This window comes from Salmo salar, chromosome 03 (assembly GCF_965601325.2).
Source record: "Salmo salar chromosome 03, fSalSal1, whole genome shotgun sequence".
NCBI classification, from domain to species: Eukaryota; Metazoa; Chordata; class Actinopteri; order Salmoniformes; family Salmonidae; genus Salmo; species Salmo salar.
In genome coordinates, this window is record NC_138293.1 from 40,272,857 (window position 1) to 40,295,227 (window position 22,371).

Sequence of the window (22,371 nt, forward strand, 5' to 3'; positions counted from 1 at the left end):
ACCTGTCCTTGTGCTTGTCTCCACCCCCCTCCAGGTGTCACCCATCTTCCCCATTATCCCCTGGGTATGTATACCTGTGTTCTCTGTTTGTCTGTTGCCAGTTCGTCTTGTTTGTCAAGTCAACCAGCGGTTTGTCTCAGCTCCTGCTTTTCCCCAGTCTCTCTGTTTCTTGCCCTCCTGGTTTTGACCCTTGCCTGTCCTGACTCCGAGCCCGCCTGCCTTACCTCACTGCCTGACCCTGAGCCTGCCTGCCGTCCTGTACCGTTGCCCTCTACTCTGGATTATCAACCCCTGCCTGCCTTGACCTGTTGTTTGCCTGTCCCTGTTACTGTAATAAACTTTGTTACTTCAACAAAGTCTGCATTTGGGTCTTACCTGAAACCTGATAGTTCTCTTATCCCTCAGGCTCCCCTGTTCTTGCTTATTCAGTAGTTTTGACACTTGCTAGGGTTTGTTTAAAGATTTACATCATCCGCCGTAGACCAATTTGCCGCTGGTGCTGTATTCTCATTGATTTAAGACTCATACTCATATTCACGTTGAAAACGTAAACATTATAACATAATTTCACGTACCTGCAACAAATGTTTATTTGGATTATGATAAGATAGGAAAGCTATACAAAGCCATTTAAGGTATTTTTAAATCATATTCTTTAAAAAAAAGCTGGAGTACCTCCCTCACTAGCTTTAAGCACCAGCTGTCAGAGCAGCTCACAGATCACTGCACCTGTACATAGCTCATCTGTAAATAGCCCTTCCAATCTACCTCATCCCCATACTGTATTTATTTATTTATCTTGCTCCTTTGCACCCCAGTATCTCAACTTGCACATTCATCTTCTGCACATTCTACCATTCCAGTGTTTAATTGCTATATTGTAACTACTTCGCCACCATGGCCTATTCATTGCCTTACCTCTCTTATCCTACCTCATTTGCACATGTGGTATATAGATTCTTCTACTGTATTATTGATTCTATGTTTGTTTATTCCATGTGTAACTCTTTGTTGTTGTATGTGTCAAACTGCTTTGCTTTATCTTGGCCAGGTCGTAACTTGCAAATGAGAACTTGTTCTCAACTAGCCTATCTGATTAAATAAAGGTGAAATAAAAAATTAAATAAATAAAAAACACACTGAGAAGCACCCAAGTTATTCTTGTTAACCACATTGTTTTTCTCTGCTTGTCTGTATTATAGGGACATCAGGCAAATCACAGCTCTGCTTCATAAACAAATACATCAAATACAAATACACGTCTTTATAAAATAACTACATTTACACCTTTCCCATGACTACATGGAAAACAAACATGTCCTACAGACTGATGCAGTGTTAGGGAAACCTTTTTAAAAATACTTTTTTTATTGAGTTTGTCAATGAAACTTAAATAAAAAATTCTATGAAAGTACAGTAAGTCAAGTAAGTAAAAAAAAACAAGTAGGTGAATATTGTTCAATAGCCACATTATTCAGTAAATCAATATATTACATGATATCTATAATGGATTACCCCACCTATTAGGATTCAGCAACCTAGCCTCAGGACAATTCATATGATTTCGGACATTTCTTTGTGTCCCTCCATTTAGTATGATCTGTTATGTAACATAACATTACATATCATACTAAATGGAGGTACACACATTTTTGTAAAATGTCCTACTTATGGCTCTGATTTCAGGTTGGGTACAGAGGCTCAGTTGATTCCATCAACTGTTTAATACATAGTAGTATGGTTCTCTAAGGCAGTGGCCACCAACCCTGGTCCTGGGGAGCTAACAATGTGTTTTAACTCATTAACCACTGATCAAGACCCTAATTAGCTGAATCAAGTGTGTTAGAGCTGGCGGTGCTACAGTAGCCTAGTGATTGAGTAGGAAGTCAGTGGTGTTGGTTAGGAAGGAGCTCCGTATCTGCGTGGTTGAGATTGCGTTTGCGATAGTGTGGTCAGAGGCTGTGGTTGTAGTCATAGTTGTGGTCATGGTTGTGGTTGGTTTGAGGGTCTGAGTCGGCGTACTCTGGCCTGAGTCGGAGCTTACCCACCAGGGTTGACAGGGCCTCCACCCACCCAGCCACTGAGAAGACAGGTGGGGGTGATATCTCTGTGTCCACCACCGCCAGCAGGGAACGAGATCTCTCTGAGAGAGAGCGAAAGAGAGAGGTGAGCCGTATAGTCAGATAGTAAGGTGTGTGTGTGCACGCATAGGTGTGTGTGTGTGTGTGTGTGTGTGTGTGTGTGTGTGTGTGTGTGTGTGTGTGTGTGTGTGTGTGTGTGTGTGTGTGTGTGTGTGTGTGTGTGTGTGTGTGTGTGTGTGTGTGTGTGTGTGTGTGTGTGTGTGTGTGTGTGTGTGTGTGTGTGTGTGTGTATTTTCACACTAACCCCTATCCTTGCTGAAGTCTCCCTCCTGGCTGACATGGCTGTGTGGGTCAGGCTGCAGACTGGGAGAGAGGAGGAGAGAGAAAGAGAGGAGCAGCAGCTGGAGAGAAAAAGATGGGGGGAGGGAGGGGGAGGGAGGGAGGGAGGGAGGGGGAGGGAGGGGAGGGAGGGAGGGGGAGGGAGGGAGAGCATGAACTTCTGCTCGACCCATTCTATTTATATAGTGTTCAACTGTGGATCTAAGTATTCAATCACAAGGCCTGAGTATTCAATCACAGACATGGTAACAGCCCAGCAACCACCACAGTGACCTATTTCTTGCTTTTTGTGTATATTCCATACCAGGATGCAGGTCGCTTTCTGGGCAGTCTTACTGGAGCCATTAGGTAGAAGAATTTGTAGCCTGGCCAGCTGCTCCAACAGAGAACTGCAGTACCACACACAGAGAGTATTCAGTACATGAAGAGACACGAGAAAGGATAATGAGCTGTATAGTCAAATAGAGATGATTCAAAGTCCATTCCATTCAAGACAGGAAAGAATGAAGGAGATTGTAGGGGAGGAAGGAAAGAGGGATAGAGTAGAGGAGAAGGGGAAGAAGAGAAGAGGAAGGAAGGAGGAAGAGTTAAGGGGAGGAGCCTTATTAAACAGGTCTCCCTTGTAAACAAGATTTTTCATGTCTTACGTGTTGGTTTCTTCCAGTTGGTGGACTTTCCTCTGTAGCGCCAGGTTGTGTTTACTACAGGCATCCATCCTGCCAGGGCAGAGAGAGACACTCCATCAGTCTTTCTATCGGCACACAAACTTTTTATACATTACAATACCACAATCAACGAGCTGTATAAGGCCATAAGCAAACAAGAGAATGCTAACCCAGAAGCGGCACTCCTAGTGTTCGAGGACTTTAATGCAACAAAATGTCATTAATTTTTACCTAATTTATACCAGCATGTCACATGTGCAACCAGCGGACAAAAAAACTTTAGACCACCTTAACGCCATGAGCTCTCCCTCACCCTCCATTTGGCAAATCCAACCATAATTTTATCCTCATGATTCCTGCGTACAAGCAAAAAAATCAAGCAGGAAGTACCAGTCACTCGCTCAATACGGAAGTGGTCATATGACGCGAATGCTAAGCTACAGGACTGTTTTGCTAGCACAGACTGGAATATGTTCCTGGATTCATCCGATGGCATTGAGGAGTATACCCCATCAGTCACCAGCTTCATCAATAAGTGCATCGACGGCATCGTCCCCACAGTGACCGTATGTACATTGCCCAACCAGAAGCCATGGACTACAGGTAACATCCGCACTGAGCTAAAGGCTAGAGCTGCCGCTTTCAAGGAGCACGACACTAATCCGGACGCTTATAAGAAATCCCGCTATGCCCTCCGACAAACCATCAAACAGGCAAAGCGTCAATACCGTACTAAGATTGAATCTTACTACTGGCTCTGATGCTCGTCGAATGTGGCAGGGCTCGCAAACTATTACGGATTACAAAGGGAAACCCAGCCACGAGCTGCCCAGTGACGCAAGCCTACCAGACGAGCTAAATGCCTTCTATGCTTCAACACTGAACCATGAATGAGAGAGCCAGCTGTTCCGGACAACTGTGTGATCACGCTCTCCGTATTCGACGTGAGTAAGACCTTTAAACAGGTCAACATTGTGGTGGATGAATCAGAATTAGTTGGGTAACATAGATAATTAAGATGTTTTATTTGTATAATATCATTATGTGAGATACTTGTCATTAGGATGGCGTGCCCTTTGGACTCTGGTGTTGACAGTTGTACTTTTCCCTTAGCTAGGGCTCAGTCACTTGGGGCCCAGAGAGGGGATAAGTCAGAATGAAACATTGTCTTCATATGTGAATGTGTCTTTACCTATTCTTAAACCATGTGAAGGGATGGCGTGATTAATGGGGAACCAATTACTTGTCTCCACAATGTCTGTGCGCAAGTCACTCCCTCCTTTTCTATGTTGTGAGGAGGTGTATGGCAGTGTCTGGGACCATTGTATGTCCTCTCTCTAGATCTTGCACTTATCCTGGGATAGTGTATGACCTAGAGGCTCACTCCCCTCAGTGAGCTTGTCCAGGAGTGGGGTCAAGAGGGGGTTTGCTTGAGATGGGAGTATTTAGAGTTGACAATTGATATATGCCATTGGATGAGCTGGTGTTTTTGTACTATGAAGTACCAGGAAGAAGATTAGAAACTTCGTCAAGGGGACCAAACTGAACGTTAATTTATAGCGAATGCTATCTGGCTGTGGATACTCCTCTCTCAAGTAACAGTCTTTCTTTGTGAACCGTTCCTAACTATCTGTGGTTTGTCATGTCAAAGGGGGGTGGATCTTTGCTATAAAGATCTCAGTAGCCATTGTGTTGACACACTCAACGGTTCATTAGAAATGGGGAATCGTTGAAAGTCAAGTGCAAATTAAAGATGTAGTTTGAGTATAACTCTGACTGGTGTGTGTAGTTTGTCTCTCCTCATTTGGTAATGCAGAAATTAGCCACCACTACATTCACAAGGCCGCAGTGCCAGACGGTTTACCAGGACGCATACTCAGAGCATGCGCTGACCAACTGACAAGTGTCTTCACTGACATTTTCAACCTCTCCCTGACCGAGTCTGTAATACCTACAGTGGGGCAAAAAAGTATTTAGTCAGCCACCAATTGTGCAAGTTCTCCCACTTAAAAAGATGAGAGAGGCCTGTAATTTTCATCATAGGTACACTTCAACTATGACAGACAAAATGAGAAAAAAAATCCAGAAAATCACATTGTAGGATTTTTAATGAATTTATTTGCAAATTATGGTGGAAAATAAGTATTTGGTCAATAACAAAAGTTTATCTCAATACTTTGTTATATACCCTTTGTTGGCAATGACACAGGTCAAATGTTTTCTGTAAGTCTTCACAAGGTTTTCACACACTGTTGCTGGTATTTTGGCCCATTCCTCCATGCAGATCTCCTCTAGAGCAGTGATGTTTTGGGGCTGTCACTGGGCAACACGGACTTTCAACTCCCTCCAAAGATTTTCTATGGGGTTGAGATCTGGAGACTGGCTAGGCCACTCCAGGACCTTGAAATGCTTCTTACGAAGCCACTCCTTCGTTGCCCGGGCGGTGTGTTTGGGATCATTGTCATGCTGAAAGACCCAGCCACGTTTCATCTTCAATGTCCTTGCTGATGGAAGGAGGTTTTCACTCAAAATCTCACGATACATGGCCCCATTCATTCTTTCCTTTACACGGATCAGTCATCCTGGTCCCTTTGCAGGAAAACAGCCCCAAAGCATGATGTTTCCACCCCCATGCTTCACAGTAGGAATGGTGTTTTTTGGATGCAACTCAGCAGTCTTTGTCCTCCAAACACGATGAGTTGAGTTTTTACCAAAAAGTTATATTTTGGTTTCATCTGACCATATGACATTCTCCCGATCCTCTTCTGGATCATCCAAATGCTCTCTAGCAAACTTCAGACGGGCCTGGACATGTACTGGCTTAAGCAGGGGGACACGTCTGGCACTGCAGGATTTGAGTCCCTGGCGGCGTAGTGTGTTACTGATGGTAGGCTTTGTTACTTTGGTCCCAGCTCTCTGCAGGTCATTCACTAGGTCCCCCCGTGTGGTTCTGGGATTTTTGCTCACCGTTCTTGTGATCATTTTGACCCCACGGGGTGAGATCTTGCGTGGAGCCCCAGATCGAGGGAGATTATCAGTGGTCTTGTATGTCTTCCATTTCCTAATAATTGCTCCCACAGTTGATTTCTTCAAACCAAGCTGCTTACCTATTGCAGATTCAGTCTTCCCAGCCTGGTGCAGGTCTACAATTTTGTTTCTGGTGTCCTTTGACAGCTCTTTGGTCTTGGCCATAGTGGAGTTTGGAGTGTGACTGTTTGAGGTTGTGGACAGGTGTCTTTTATACTGATAACAAGTTCAAACAGGTGCCATTAATACAGGTAACGAGTGGAGGACAGAGGAGCCTCTTAAAGAAGAAGTTACAGGTCTGTGAGAGCCAGAAATCTTGCTTGTTTGTAGGTGACCAAATACTTATTTTCCACCATAATTTGCAAATAAATTAATTAAAAATCCTACAATGTGATTTTCTGGATTTTTTTTCTCATTTTGTCTGTCATAGTTGACGTGTACCTATGATGAAAATTACAGGCCTCTCTCATCTTTTTAAGTGGGAGAACTTGCACAATTGGTGGCTGACTAAATACTTTTTTGCCCCACTGTAGATGTTTCAAGCAGACCGCCATAGTCCCTGTGCCAAAGAATGCCAAGGTAACCTGCCTAAATGACTACCGCCCTGTAGCACTAACATCTGTAGCCATGAAGTGCTTTGAAAGGCTGGTTATGGCTCACATCAACACAATCATCCCAGAAACCCTAGACCCACTACAATTTGGATACCTCAACAGATCCACAGATGACCTAATCTCTATTGCACTCCACACTGCCCTTTCCCACCTGGACAAAAGTGACACCTACGTAAGAATGCTGTTCGTTGACTACAGATCAGCGTTCATCACCATAGTGCCCTCAAAGCACATCACTAAGCTAAGGACCTTTGTACTAAACACCTCCCTCTGCAACTGGATCCTGGACTTCCTGATGGGCCGACCCTAGGTGATAAGGGTAGGCAACAACACATCTGCCATGCTGATAAAAGACACGGGGCCCCATCAAGAGTGTGTGCTTAGTCCCCTCCTGTACTCACTGTTCACCCATGACTACGTGGCCTCACACGACTCCGACACCATCATTAAGTTTGCTGACAACACAATGGTGGTAGGCCTGATCACCAACATCAATGACACAGCCTATAGGGAGGAGGTCAGAGACCTGGCAGGTTGGTGCCAGGACAACAACCTCTCCCTCAACGTGAGCAAGACAAAGGAGCTGATCGTGGACTACAGGAAAAGGAGGGCCGAGCATGCCCCCATTTACATCAAGGGGGCTGTAGTGGAGCAGGTCAAGAGCTTCAAGTTCCTTGGTGTCCACATCACCAACAAACTATCATGGTCCAAACACACCAAGACAGTCGTGAAGATGGCACAACAACTCCTATTCCCCCTCAGGAGACTGAAAAGATCTGTTATGGGTCCTCAGATCCTCAAAAAGTTCTACAGCTGCACCTTTGAGAGCATCCTGACGGGTTGCACCACCGCTTGGTATGGCAACTGCTCGTCATCTGACTGCAAGGCGCTACAGAGGGTAGTGTGTACGGCCCAGTACATCACTGGGGACAAGCTTTCTGCCATTCAGGACCTCTTCACCAGGCAGTGTCAGAGGAAGGCCCTAAAAATGGTCAAAGACTCCAGCCACCCAAGTCATAGACTGTTCTCTCTGCTACCTCACGGCAAGCGGTACCGGAGCACCAAGTCTAGGTCCAAAAGGCTCCTTAACAGGTTCTACCCCAAAGCCATAAGACTGCTAAACATTGACCCCTTTTTTACGGTGCTGCTACTTGCTGTTTATTATCTATGCTAGTCATTTTACCCCTACTTACTGTATGCTGGTCATTTTACCCCTACCTACATGTACATATTAACCTCAATTACCTCGACTAACCTGTACCCCCTCACATTGACTAAGTACCGGAACGCCCTGTAAATAGCCTCGTTATTGTTATTTTCTTGTGTTACTTTTATTTATTTTTTTACATTTTTATTTATTTTATCAGCAAATATTTTCTTACTTACTTAAAAAAAAATGCATTGTTGATTAAAAGCTTGTAAGTAAGCATTTCACGGTAAGGTCCGTATTTGGCGCATGTGATAAATAACATTTGATTGGATAATTACTGGTGCATTGGACCACCAACTGGGCTACATTGCTGTTGGTCCATACCTGCCCTCCAGACCATCTACGTACTCCCTCTTCTTCTTCCTGCTCTCCTGGGCCGACTGCTTGTTGCGGATCTTCCTGCGGATCTTCTTCAGGACCCTCTCCTCGTACTGATCCAGGAGAACACAGTCAGACAGCAGAGAGAGTGAGCGAATGAAGATAGAGATGATTAGAGTTGATTAAAGTGAAAGAGTACAAAAGGTTTTTTAAAGTTAAATTGTAACAAACAGGGATGGTTGGCTGGCCAGGTGGACATTAGGGCCAGTGGTAGCCTACCTTGGTAAAGGGCAGTTGGCTGGGCAGGTGGACACCCTCTTTAGCCAGCAGCTTCTTCTCGTCCTCGTTAAGGACCACGTCCTGCAGGGAATTCTGGGAGTCACAGGAGAATGGAAAGACACAGCGATTACTGCAAGGCTTCAGACAGTCACATAAACAGGTTGCCTGACAACGTCCCGAAAATGATGTGCACGCATTGCAGGGGTAGAAGGCCCTGTGTTGTTATGATTCTGAACGGTCAGATAGCTAGCAACAGTGAGAAGCTGCCATGTGGGGAGTGGCTTGTTTCAACTAGTTGAATCTTGTTCTTGATACCATGTCTTGTTTTGAGGTGTTTTGACTTATACCATGTCTATGATAATATGGCTCATGATTGATACATATAGTTGAAGTCGGAAGATTACATACACTTAGGTTGGAATCATTAAAACTCATTTTTCAACCACTCCATACATTTCTTGTTACAATCTATAGTTTTGGCAAGTCGGTTAGGACATCTACTTTGTGCATGACACAGATCATTTTTCCAACAATTGTTTACAGACAGATTATTTCACTTATAATTCAATGTATCACAATTCCAGTGGGTCCGAAGTTTGCATACACTAAGTTGACTGTGCCTTTAAACTGCTTGGAAAATGCCTGAAATGGCTTTAGAAGCTAATTGGCATCATTTGAGTCAATTGGAGATGTACCTGTGGATGTATTTCAAGGCCTACCTTAAAACTCTGCCTCTTTGCTTGACATCATGTGAAAATCAAAAGAAATCAGCCAAGACCTCAGAAAAAAAATTGTAGACCTCCACAAGTCTGGTTCATCCTTGGGAACAATTTCCAAACGCCTGAAGGTACCACGTTCATCTGTTCAAACAATAGTACGCAAGTATAAACACCATGGGACCACGCAGCCATCATACCGCTCAGGAAGGAGACGCGTACTGTCTCCTAGAGATGAACGTACTTTGGTGCAAAAAGTGCAACTCAATCCCAGAACAGCAGCAAAGGACCTTGTGAAGATGCTGGAGGAAACAGGTACAAAAGTATCTACAGTAAAACAAGTCCTATATCGACATAACCTGAAAGGCCGCTCAGCAAGGAAGAAGCCACTGCTCCAAAACCGCCATAAAAAAGTCAGACTACAGTTTGCAACTGCACATGGGGACAAAGATCATACTTTTTGGAGAAATGTCCTCTGGTCTGATGAAACAAAAATAGAACTGTTTGGCCATAATGACCATCATTATGTTTGGAGGAAAAAGGGGGAGGCTTGCAAGCCGAAGAACACCATCCAACCGTGAAGCACGGGGGTGGCAGCATCATGTTGTGGGGGTGCTTTGCTGCAGGAGGGACTGGTGCATGTCACAAAATAGATGGCATCATGAGAGAGGAAAATTCTGTAGATATATTGAAGCAACATCTCAAGACATCAGTCAGAAAGTTAAAGCTTGGTCGCAAAAGGGTCTTCCAAATGGACAATGACCACAAGCATACTTCCAAAGTTGTGGCAAAATGGCTTAAGGACAACAAAGTCAAGGTATTGGAGTGGCCATCACAAAGCCCTGACCTCAATCCTATAGAAAATGTGTGAGCAGAACTGAAAAAGCGAGCAAGGAGGCCTACAAACCTGACTCAGTTACACCAGCTCTGTCAGGAGGAATGGGCCAAAATTCACCCAACTTATTGTGGGAAGCTTGTGGAAGGCTACCCGAAACGTTTGACCCAAGTTAAACAATTTAAAGGCAATGCTACCAAATACTAATTAAGTGTATGTAAACTTCTGATCCACTGGGAATGTGATGAAAGAAATAAAAGCTGAAAGAAATCCTTCTCTCTACTATTATTCTGACATTTCACATTCTTAAAATAAAGTGGTGATCTTAACTGACCTAAGACAGGGTTTTTTTACTAGGATTAAATGTCAGGAATTGTGAAAAACTGAGTTTAAATGTATTTGGCTAAGGTGTATGTAAACTTCAGACTTCTAATGTAGCTAACTACCAACTGTAACGACGTATTAGAGACAATAAGTGATTATTGTCCAAATGTATTTATGATTTTAATAAACATTTGAAGACGAAATATAGTTTGCCTGTTATCAATAATCCTATGATTCTAAACCAACCCCGTCCGTTTTGCCCCCCGAAGATGCGCCCACATCGGTTTTGTCACTCAAAACCTATACTGTGTTTATGTCCTATTTTCTGCCTATCTCTGTCTGTGTGTCTGTTCGTCTGTGTCAATCTGGGACTCTCTGTCTCTCGCCTCCTCCCCTAGAACCTAGACCTACAGCTCCAGTTTTTAACAATTCTGAATGGATTTCGTACAGTAGATGAAAGCAATATGGCATAGCCTCCACTCCCCTGTCCCTCTGACTCACCGTCTCTCTTATTCCAGACAGCAGCAGGTCCTTGACAGTGAGATGGTAACCAGAGGGCAGCTGGGGGTTGTGGGTATCCCCATTGCTCTCTTGGAAGAGGCCAGACTCCCATCCATCTGAGAAGACAGAGAGACGTAGGACCAGATTTACTAAGGGCTAAAAACAGTTACAAGATTGTATTCTATTTTATTCTATTCCATTCTATTATTCTATTTACTAACGTTACTGTGTGTCGGGAAAATCTGTAATATTTGGTCAAATTCAATGGCACCAAATCCCACAGGCACCAATACAATAACAGCTGGCTCTGATCTACTTAACACCCCCTTGTTAAGCCGGCCTGAGCGGTGGGAGACATTATCACGGGGATGCAGTATGACTGTCACAAGATGGTCATGAGATGGTCACATTGACCAATGAGAATGTATAGATAGTTCTATACGACCAATGAGATGTTGTGTGTGTTGACAGTTAAAAGGAGATGTAATTTTAGATCTGATAGCTGACCGTTGAAGTGCGACCCTTCATCGGCCGGTGTATTATTAAACAAGTTGAGTTTTGAGAACTGTCTAAGATTCCTTGATTTGTTTTCACTCCTCTGCAAGTCTGAACTTATTGTTTGGCCATTTTGTAATTTGGGTGAACTATCCATTTAAGGTTAGGGATAGGGTTAAACTTAATTTCATTCATTAATTCCGAGTGGTTAAGGTTAGGTTTAAGAGAGGGGTTCCAAAACTTTTATGCCCACGACCCCATTTTGATATCAACATTTTCTCGCCAACCCACCATGCAAACAAAGTGATGTAATCAAAGGACAATGTTCACTTTTTTTATTGGTGCTATAACAGTCTATTACAAATCAGTTTGACAGTACTTTTGACAGTATTTCAATCTAAAATAAGTATGGTTTGATGTGACTGAAATGCATCAGAAGGGAAATTCAGAAGATCATCAGGCAATCATTTTGTATGATATTCTGTGTAGAAAAGAATATTATCATTGTTTTTTCCCCCAGTCTGATTTCGTGCCTGGTCTTGTCCGCTCTGTTCTAATGTGTCCAGCTTGAGGGAAACAGAAGACACTGAGTATACCAAACATTAGGAACACCTTCCTAGTATTGAGTTGCACCCTCACCCTTTTGCCCTCAGAACAGCCTGAATTCGGTGGGACATGGACTCTACAAGGTGTCGAAAGCATTCCACAGGGATGCTGGCCCATGTTGACTCCAGTGCTTCCCACAGTTGTGTCAATTTGGCTGGATGTCCTTTGGGTGGTGGACCATTCTTGATACACACGGGAAACTGTTGAGCGTGAAAATCGCAGCAGCGTTTCAAAGTCACTTAAATCTTTTGTCTTTCCCATTCACCCTCTAAATGGCACACATACACAATCCATGTCTCAAGGCTGGGGTCATATGTTGTAGCTTAAACTGTTCAAAATATAGAGCCACATTAGTAGGAAGAAAACAGAATCGTCTTTGTTTATTACAACCACATCTAGTGGCTAACAGAGGTTACTGACGCAACCCCGGTTCTATGAACCAAGCGCAATTTTTTTATTTAATTTCAGATTTTCTCTACATTTTCTCATCTATTCGTGAGTATGCTCTGATGTGGCTAGAATAAGAAAAAAAATAGAACGGGCTGGGTAGACTGGAGGTTTCAATTCAAATCGATATTCTGTGATGCTGACGGACCACTGATGGTGCTCCATGTGGAGTGTTCAATGAATTCATCATAGAGATCATTTCCATTGCAGGAACACTCAATAGAGCAGGGGTATTCAAATCCAGACATCATGGTCCTCAGCTCTGCTGCAGGTTTTTATTTTCTTCCTGGTAGTCAATTGAAAAGAATATTGATTGAGTCAATTCCCCTAGTGTTCAAAAGTTTCCACCAGGCTGAATCAGGTGAGAGGGGGGGGTGAAAACCTCTGTAGAATGGAGCAAACCTGGGTTCAAATGCATGTGTATTTGAGTATTTATATTTCTAACAAATAAACAAATAATTTGTTTCTCTGTATTTGACTATTTTTCAAATAATGTGACCAAATCAAATCAATTTAGGAATTTTTAAGTATTTTCAAATATTTGTTTCCAAATACATAATTTCAAATACACCTAGGACCAAACAGACCTGGGTTGAAATGCATGAAGTATTTAAATATTTGTGTTTGAAAATTATATACCAACACTTGTGTATTACTGTAAGGGCTGTCTGGAGGAATGGACCAAAATGCGGCGGAGTTAGGGTTCGTCATATTTAATCAAACGAACACTTTACAACTACACAAAACAAGGAAAAATTGACAGCCAACACAGTCCTGTCAGGTGCAACCACAATGACAAGAACAATTACCCACGAAACACAAAGGAAACGTAGGCAACTTATGTGTGACTCCCAATCAGCCACAACCCTCTACAGCTGTGCCTGATTGGAAGTCACACGGCCAAAATCAACGAAACAATCAAAACACACACTCTTTTTCTGCCACGTCCTGACCCAACTACACCCTCTACTGGTCAGGACGTGACAATTACCTAATCCCTTGTGTATTACCAAATCCAATATTCAACTACTTGTATATATTTTTTTTAAAGATCCAAATGTCTTTGAACGTAATTGAAATAACCGAAATAGTATTTGAACCCAGGTTTGAAATGGAAGGACCTCTAGGCCCGGATTGAACTAACCCTGCTTTATATCATTGCTACAGATGAAGTCGGAAGTTTACATACACCTTAGCCAACTACATTTAAACTCAGTTTTTCACAATTCCTGAAATTTAATCCTAGTAAAAATTACCTGTCTTAGGTCAGTTAGGATCACCACTTTTTTTTAAGAATGTGAAATGTCAGAATAATAGTAGAGAGAATGATTTATTTCAGCTTTTATTTCTTTCATCACATTCCCAGCGGGTCAGAAGTTTACATACACTCAATTAGTATTTGGTAGCATTGCCTAAACCTGTTTGGGATAGGGGGCAGTATTTTCACGGCCGATGAAAAAAACGTACCCGATTTAAACTGGTTACTACTCTTGCCCAGATACGAGAATATGCATATTATTAGTAGATTTGGATGGAAAACACTCTGAAGTTTCTAAAACTGTTTGAATGGTGTCTGTGAGTATAACAGAACTCACATGGCAGGCAAAAAACTGAGAAGATTCCAAGCAGAAAGTGGCCTGTCTGAGAATTTGTAGTTCTTCTTTCTAGTCCCTTTCGAAACTACAGTCTCTGTGGGGTACGTAGCGCTTTCTAAGGCTTCCATTGGCTCTCTAAAGCCTTCAGAAAACGGATTGAGGAGTCTTCTGTCTCTGGGCAGAGTATAGTAGCTCAGTTTGTCAGTGGTCTGCCTGGTGTCAAAGAGATTGGATATGCGCGTTCAAGCAACCATGCTGTTTTTTCTTTTCCACTTTGAATGAATACACTATTGTCCGGTTGGAATATTATCGCTATTTTACGAGAAAAATACCATAAAAATTGATTTTAAACAGCGTTTGACATGCTTCTAAGTACGGTAATGGAACATTTAGAATTTTTCTGTCTCGAAATGCACTCGCGCATTACCCTTTGGATAGTGACCTGAACGCACAAACAAAACGGAGGTATTTGGACATAACTATGGATTATTTGGAACAAAAACAACATTTCTTGTGGAAGTAGCAGTCCTGGGAGTGCATTCTGATGAAGATCAGCAAAGGTAATACCATTTTTCTAATACTAATTCTGAGTTTAGTGAGCCCCGAACTTGGCGGGTGTCAAAATAGCTAGCCGTGATGGCTGAGCTATGTACTCAGAATATTGCAAAATGTGCTTTTGCCGAAAAAAGCTATTTTAAAATCTGACATAGCGACATAGCGATTGTATAAAGGATATATCTATAATAAGCTAAGCTACTAACTCGTGAACAATATTAGTCATCTGTTCACATAAGCTTGTCCATCTTTATAGGTATTCGCATTGCTTAGGCCTTCACCCTATTTATATCCAAATTGATCACATGAGTAGAAACTTGAGTCATTTTTGTCCTATTTCCTTGTATATCTATAATTCTTGAAATAATTGTTGTGTATTTTGTCAACGTTTATGATGAGTCATTTAGTATATTCACCGGAAGTTTTGGGTGGGAATGCATGTTCTGAACATCACATGCCAATGTAAAAAGCCGTTTTTGGATATAAATATGAACTTGATTGAACAAAACATGCATGTATTGTATAACATAATGTCCTAGGAGTGTCATCTGATGAATATCATCAAAGGTTAGTGCTTCATTTAGCTGTGTTTTGGGTTTTTGTGACATATATGCTTGCTTGGAAAATGGCTGTGTGATTGTTTTTGGCTATGTACTCTCCTAACACAATCTAATGTTTTGCTTTCACTGTAAAGCCTTTTTGAAATCGGACAATGTGGTTAGATTAACGAGAGTCTTGTCTTTAAAATGGTGTAAAATAGTCGTATGTTTGAAAAATTGAAATTATTGCATTTTTGAGGTTTTTGTATTTCGCGCCACGTTCTTCCATTGGATATTGGCGAGGCGTTCCGCTAGCGGAACGTCTGTCCTCAACAGGTTTCAAATTGTTTAACTTGGGTCAAACGTTTCGGGTAGCCTTCCACAAGCTTCCCACAGTAAGTTGGGTGAATTTTGGCCCATTCCTCCTGACAGAGCTGGTGTAACTGAGTCAGGTTTGTAGGCCTCCAGGCTCGCACACGCCTTTTCAGTTCTGCCCACAACTTTTCTATAGGATTGAGGTCAGGGCTTTGTGATGGCCACTCCAATACCTTGACTTTGTTGTCCTTAAGCCATGTTGCCACAACTTTGGAAGTATTCTTGGGATCATTGTCCATTTGGAAGACCCATTTGCAACAAGCTTTAACTTCCTGACTGATGTCTTGAGATGTTACTTCAATATATCCGCATCATTTTCCTCCCTCATGATGCCATCTATTTTGTGAAGTGCACCAGTCCCTCCTGCAGCAAAGCACCCCCACATCATGATGCTGCCACCCCCGAGCTTCACGGTTGAGATGGTGTTCTTCGGCTTGCAAGCCTCCCCCTTTTTCCTCCAAACATAACGATGGTCATTATGGCCAAACAGTTATTTTTTTGTTTCATCAGACCAGAGGACATTTCTCCAAAAAGTATGATCTTTGTCCCCATGTGCAGTTGCAAACCGTAGTCTGACTTTTTTATGGTAGTTTTGGAGCAGTGGCTTCTTCCTTGCTGAGCGGCCTTTCAGGTTATGTCGATATAGGACTCATTTTACTGTGGATATAGATACTTTTGTACCTGTTACCTCCAGCATCTTCACAAGGTTCTTTACTGTTGTTCTGGGATTGTTTTGCACTTTTTGCACCAAAGTACGTTCATCTCTAGGAGACAGAACTCGTCTCCTTCGTGAGCGATATGACGGTTGCGTGGTCCCATGGTGTTTATACTTGCGTACTATTGTTTGTACAGATGAACGTGGTACCTTCAGGCGTTTGGAAATTGCTCCCAAGGATGAACCAGACTTGTGGAGGTCTACAATTTTTTTTCTGAGGTCATAGCTTATTTCTTTTGATTCTCCTGTGATGTCAAGCAAAGAGGCACTGAGTTTGAAGGTAGGCCTTTAAATACATCCTCAGGTACACCTCCAATTGACTCAAATGATGTCAATTAGCCTATCAGAAGCTTCTAAAGCCATGACATAATTTTCAGGAATTTTCCAAGCTGTTTAAAGGCACAGTCAACTTAGTGTATGTAAACTTCTGACCCACTGGAATAGTGATACAGTGAATTATAAGTGAAATAATCTGGCTGTTAACAATTGTTGGAAAAAATACTGGTGTCATGCACACAGTAGATGTCCTAACCGACTTGCCAAAACTATAGTTTGTTAACAAGAAATTTGTGGAGTGGTTGAAAAATGAGTTTTAATGTCTCCAACCTAAGTATATGTAAACTTCCGACATCAACTGTATGTGCATCTGTTCCAGAGATGTATATTACCTAAGTTGATGGAGACATCAGGTGCCAGGCAGTGCAGTGCAGACCTGGTGAGGTTAGAGTGGAGGTTAGGCAGATGGGCTTGGTCGAAGGCATGGAAGGGGGAGCTGGAGGGCGGGTTACGGCTGTCCAGGTGATCGGAGCCAGAGTTGGGGTCCTCACTGATGCCACTGTCGCTGGGGGAGTAGGGCCACATGGGGGAGGGGGGGGCAGACGATGAGTCAGTGCCACCTAACAGAGTATCCAGGAAGTCATCACCGCCACCTTCTTGGCTCAGCGACTGCAGAAGGTTGTGTGTGTGTGTGTGTGTGTGTGTGTGTGTGTGTGTGTGTGTGTGTGTGTGTGTGTGTGTGTGTGTGTGTGTGTGTGTGTGTGTGTGTGTGTGTGTGTGTGTGTGTGTGTGTGTGTGTGTGTGTGTGTGTGTGTGTGTGCGTGCGTGTGTGCGTGCGTGCGTGGGGAGGGTGAGATACATGCAGAGAGGGAAATAAAACCAAAGACGTCATCAGACATACAGTACACAAACAGATTACAGGTTATCTATCTTACTATACAGAAACCTACTAAACACTCAGGAATAATGCAATCACTCACACACACACAAACATGCACGCACACTCATGCAAACACATACACACCCATACATCAGCCAGAGATAATACCCCTGTCTAGGGCCATTAAAGATAAAGAACTGCTATGATTGAGGTCTGACAGTTCTAGTGAAGGGAACAGGAAGCCCCCTCCCCACAAGCTGGCAATGAGAGTCATATATTTAGAAATATAAATATATGGCTCTGCTGTCAATAACTAACTGTCATTGGGCAATGGGAAAAGATGATTGGCAGATGGACGAGGTCAACACGGACCAAGCAAGACCAAAAAAAGACATGGGATTGAGTATATTATCATTCAGATTGGTTACATTTGTGGCTGACTTTCCATAAGTATGAATGTAAAATCTATTTTTCTCGTCTTCCTGGTTTTTGACCCTTGCCTGTCCTGACCCTGTACCCGCCCACCTGACCACTCTGCCTGTCCCTGTCCCTGAGTCTGCCTGCCGTCCTGTACCTTTGCTCCACCTCTGGATTACTGAACTCTGCCTGACCCTGAGCCTGCCTGCCGTCCTGTATCTTTGCTCCTACTCTGGATTATCGACCTCTTCCTGCCTTGACCTGTCATTTGCCTGCCCTTGTTACAATAAACATTGTTACTTCACACAGTCTGCACTTGGGTCTTACCTTGATACCTGATACCAGGAAAAACTATGGGTCCTATTTACTGACATGGAAAAACTCAGATAAATCACAAAATCTCTAGGGTGCTTTTACTGATGGAAAGGGCTGGAGGAGAAAGTGGAATGGTGTTGTCACTCACCTCGGGTGATGTGATTTGCCAGGGATGGTTACCATGGCAGCTGAGGGTTCCGTCTGACTGGTTGAGCAGGAGATCTATAAATTCAATTCCTCTCTATAGAGGAGAAACATACTGATTGGTTACAACTCGGGACAGGAGTATTTTCTGACTATATGAACTGATGACCAGGTGTCACGCCCTGATCTGTTTCACCTGGCCTTGTGCTTGTCTCCACCCCCTCCAGGTGTCGCCCATCTGCCCCACTTATCCTCTGGGTACTTATACCTGTGTTTTCTGTCTGTCTGTGCCAGTTGGTCTTGTTTGTCAAGCTTACCAGTGCCAGTCTTTTCCCAGCCTCTATTTTTCTTCGTCCTCCTGGTTTTTGCCCGTTGCCTGCCCTGACCCTGTACCCTCCCGCCTGACCACTCTGCCTGACCCTGAGCCTGCCTGCCATCCTGTACCTTTGCTCCTATCGACCCCTGCCTGCCTTGACCTGTCGTTTGCCTGCCCCTGTTGTTACAATAAACATTGTTACTTCACACAGTCTGCACTTGGGTCTTACCTTGATACCTGATAGTACGAACTGACCATGACTGACCCAGCAGACTTGGACCAGCTCCGCAACGCCATCTCCTCACAAGGAGCCACCATTGGTAGGCAAGAGGAGTTGATTCGCGGTCTGATGGAAGGGTTCCAGGCCGTGGCCAAATGTCACGACCTAGCCTTGGACACATTGCGGGAGCCATTCCGTGGGTTGCCTACTAGGCAGCCTACCACGACGGTAACCTCCCAGCCCCTATGTAACCCGGCTGGTAGCAGCGCTGTCACCCCGATTTCCCAGGAACCCCCCTTACCTCCCCCGGAGCGCTACGATGGAGATTCCAGAACCTATCGGGCCTTTCTCTCCCAGTGCTCCCTCGTTTTTGAGCTGCAGCCTTCTTCGTTCCCCTTGGACCGCTCGAAGATAACGTACATTATTACGCACTTGCCTGGGCCACGGCGTTGTGGGAGCAACAATCCGCCGTCTGCCTCAGTCTGGAGGTATTCGTGGCGGAGGTAAGAAGTTTTCGAGGCTCTGGTGTTCGGGAGAGAGGCTGCCCGGAAGTTACTCCAGCTTCGGCAGGACACACTCAGTGTGGCAGACTATGCGGTGGAATTCCGCACGCTAGAAGTGAAGGGTACCTGGAACCCGGAAGCGCTTTTAGACACGTTCCTGCACAGATTATCGGAGGAGGTAAAGGATGAGCTGGCAGCCCAAGAACTACCAACGGATCTCGACTCACTCATCGCTTTAACCATCCGGATCGATGGTCGGCTATGGGAATGTAGGAGGGAGAAGAGGTCCGATTGCGATCTCAATCACTCACTCGGGGATCCCACATTGCAGCTGATGAACTCCGGAAGTCCCCGGCGTCTACGTCCCCGAGAGGATCCGAGCTTACCCAAGTCACTCCAAGAGCCTCCGGAGACTGCCGATTCACCTCTTCCCGAGCCGATGCAGCTCGGCAGGGCTAGGCTGTCTCCAGCCGAATGCGCACGCAGACTTGAGATCCAGAGTTGTCTGTATTGCGGTACTGCCGGTCATTTTGTGTCTACCTGTCCCTTCAAGAGACCTAGCTCATTCATTGGAGTGAGTACACTGGTGGGTCTGAAAGATAATTGTTCTTCTCCCTTTACTTGCCTCCATGCCACCCTGCTGTGGGGCGACCAGTCCAAGTCTCTCCAGGTACTCATCGACTCGCGGGCCGATGTGAGTCTCATAGATGTTACCCTGGCATCCATTGGTGTTAGAGCGTTGGACGGGCACTCTATAGGCCGGGTCACCAACCAGACCACCCCCAGTCAACCTACGAGTGTCGGGGAACCACAGCGAGATGATCCAATTCCTGCTGGTTGAGTCTCCGCAGGTTCCCATGGTATTGGACCCGGCCCTCATCCCCGACTTTCACAGCCGGCACCCCAGTCAACCAGGGGTCTGCCCAGGTCGAATACCAGGTGGCGTCCCTAGAGGGAGGGGTACTGTCACGCCCTGATCTGTCTCCGCCCCCTCCAGGTGTCGCCCATCTTCCCCACTTATCCTCTAGGTATTTATACCTGTGTTTTCTGTCTGTGCCAGTTCGTCTTGTTTGTCAAGCTTACCAGTGTTTGTCCTGTCAGCTCCTGTCTTTTCCCAGCCTCTCTTTTTCTTGTCTTCCTGGTTTTTGACCCTTGCCTGTCCTGACCCTGTTTCCGCCCGCCTGACCACTCTGCCGTCCCTGACCCTGAGCCTGCCTGCCGACTATAAATGGGTCACATAGCAAAAATTACACAGGGAATCTCTTTACAGGAGCTATAGACAGAGGAATGTGCGTGCTTTTTATAGTTGTATTTTTGAGTTTCCTGTGCTCCCTTCTTGATTGATGTAATTGTGTCACTAGCTCCTTATTGTGTACTTTCTGTTTGTTGCTTTTGTAATACAGTGCTCCCTTGCAAAATAGACTTTGATCTCAATGGGACATGAAATAAATAGACAGGTGGACACAAACATAACAGATCAGGGCACCTCTATAGAAGTATAAACTTGTTAACATGGATCCTGAGAGCACTCAGAGTCAATGAATAATCCTGACTCTTCCTATAGATAAACATAAACAGTAGACTACATGACTCCATAACACTAATACATATACGCAACTTTGGTTTTAGAAGAGGGGGGGGACATAATCATAATTTTTTTTATTATTTTATTATTTTCCAGTCGGATCAACACGCCAAACAGCCTATCTAACCGCTCGGTGGCGTCCGCATGGTCCTAAAGCACACCGTTGCCTGATTTTGGATCACATTCCAATGATAAAGGCCGTCATTGTAAATAAGAATTTGTTCTTAACTGACTTGCCTAGTTAAATAAAGGTTAATTTAAAAAAAACTGTGGGGGGGGGGGGGGGAATGCTATTTCAGAATGTGGGGCATGTCCCCCCCCCCCCGTCGCCAGTGAAAGTTGCTCACCCTGCATATAGAGTATATGGTTCCTGGGTTGAGAAGACTCAAAAAAAGTCACAAAAATATACTTTCAGAGAGAAAATGTTGATATAATACAGGTCAAAAACTGTCTGTATGTCATTATAGAACCCACAAATGAGTATGTTTTTTAAATTGAAGTCTTAATATGATCACAATGCTCTATGGTGAAATAAGCTGACATTGAAAGCCACTTCAAACTATGAATGACAAAGCACACATCTAATTCAATCACCTGTCTAAGAAACACAACAAAAAAACAGAAATCCACACAAGATAGTTTTCTTTACCTTGTTTGAGATGTGGGTCATTATTCCAACTTTCCAATAAGATTGGCGCAAGGTGTAAATATCCAACAGGAATGGTCAAAAGTTGTCAATAGCTACCTTGATAAATATTTCAACAGTGTTTACCGTAGCTAAGTATGTGCGTTTTTGTATGCGCATATGAGCCTGTTCCACGGGTCAAAGTTGAAATTCCAATTATATTGAAATCTCAGCACAATCTGTGTGTGTGTGTGTGTGTGTGTGTGTGTGTGTGTGTGTGTGTGTGTGTGTGTGTGTGTGTGTGTGTGTGTGTGTGTGTGTGTGTGTGTGTGTGTGTGTGTGATCCCCCCCCCCCCACCAAACACACACACACATTTTAATTTAAATGATCAAATTTTGTTTAATCTGAATAGTTATCGCCTAAATTCCTTTCCATGTTTCATCTTTTAGATATTTTATTAATGTAATTGACACAGGGGTACCTGTATCCACATAGAATGTAATCAAACTGAGGTGACCAATTGGGGTTTTTGTTCCATTATTTACACATATTACATCACTTTTTTTCTGGTATAATATATTATTAATAAATAAGCTATGCATATAAATCAACACATTGTTGTGTTTAGTTAATAACAGCTATTTCTCAATTCAACAATAACCAGAGGCCTTATCTGCGTGCCTTGCTCTTATCTCTATATATGAGGGTGTCTGCCTGCCAATGTGCGTGTGTTTAAGAATTACACCTATCATAAAGAACATTATGTCATGTTCTCTAATAATGTTTTATCGTTGCAGTGTTATAAATCATAACAGTGTCAAAGAAAAAAGAGGTGTACCTTTCAGAACATGGT

At 43.7% G+C, this 22,371-nt stretch overlaps 1 protein-coding gene across 2 annotated transcripts; it reads right to left on the minus strand.

The window, feature by feature from the left end:
* Positions 1-1,155: 1,155 nt before the first annotated feature.
* Positions 1,156-21,785, minus strand: creb3l3b (cAMP responsive element binding protein 3-like 3b). Of its 2 annotated transcripts, none has more exons than XM_014191351.2 (10): positions 21,542-21,785; positions 18,273-18,365; positions 16,905-17,077; positions 10,910-11,025; positions 8,534-8,626; positions 8,261-8,367; positions 3,068-3,136; positions 2,725-2,809; positions 2,386-2,482; positions 1,156-2,143 (listed from the first exon to the last, which is right to left on the minus strand). In XM_014191351.2, the coding sequence occupies exons 2-10, from the start codon at positions 18,305-18,307 to the stop codon at positions 1,953-1,955; spliced, it is 966 nt and encodes a 321-aa protein (XP_014046826.1). In that variant the 5' UTR covers positions 18,308-18,365; positions 21,542-21,785; the 3' UTR covers positions 1,156-1,952. The 2 variants fall into 2 exon arrangements, with proteins under 2 accessions (XP_014046826.1, XP_014046825.3); XM_014191350.3 differs by having other exon boundaries at positions 16,905-17,181.
* Between the last annotated feature and the right edge of the window lie 586 nt (positions 21,786-22,371).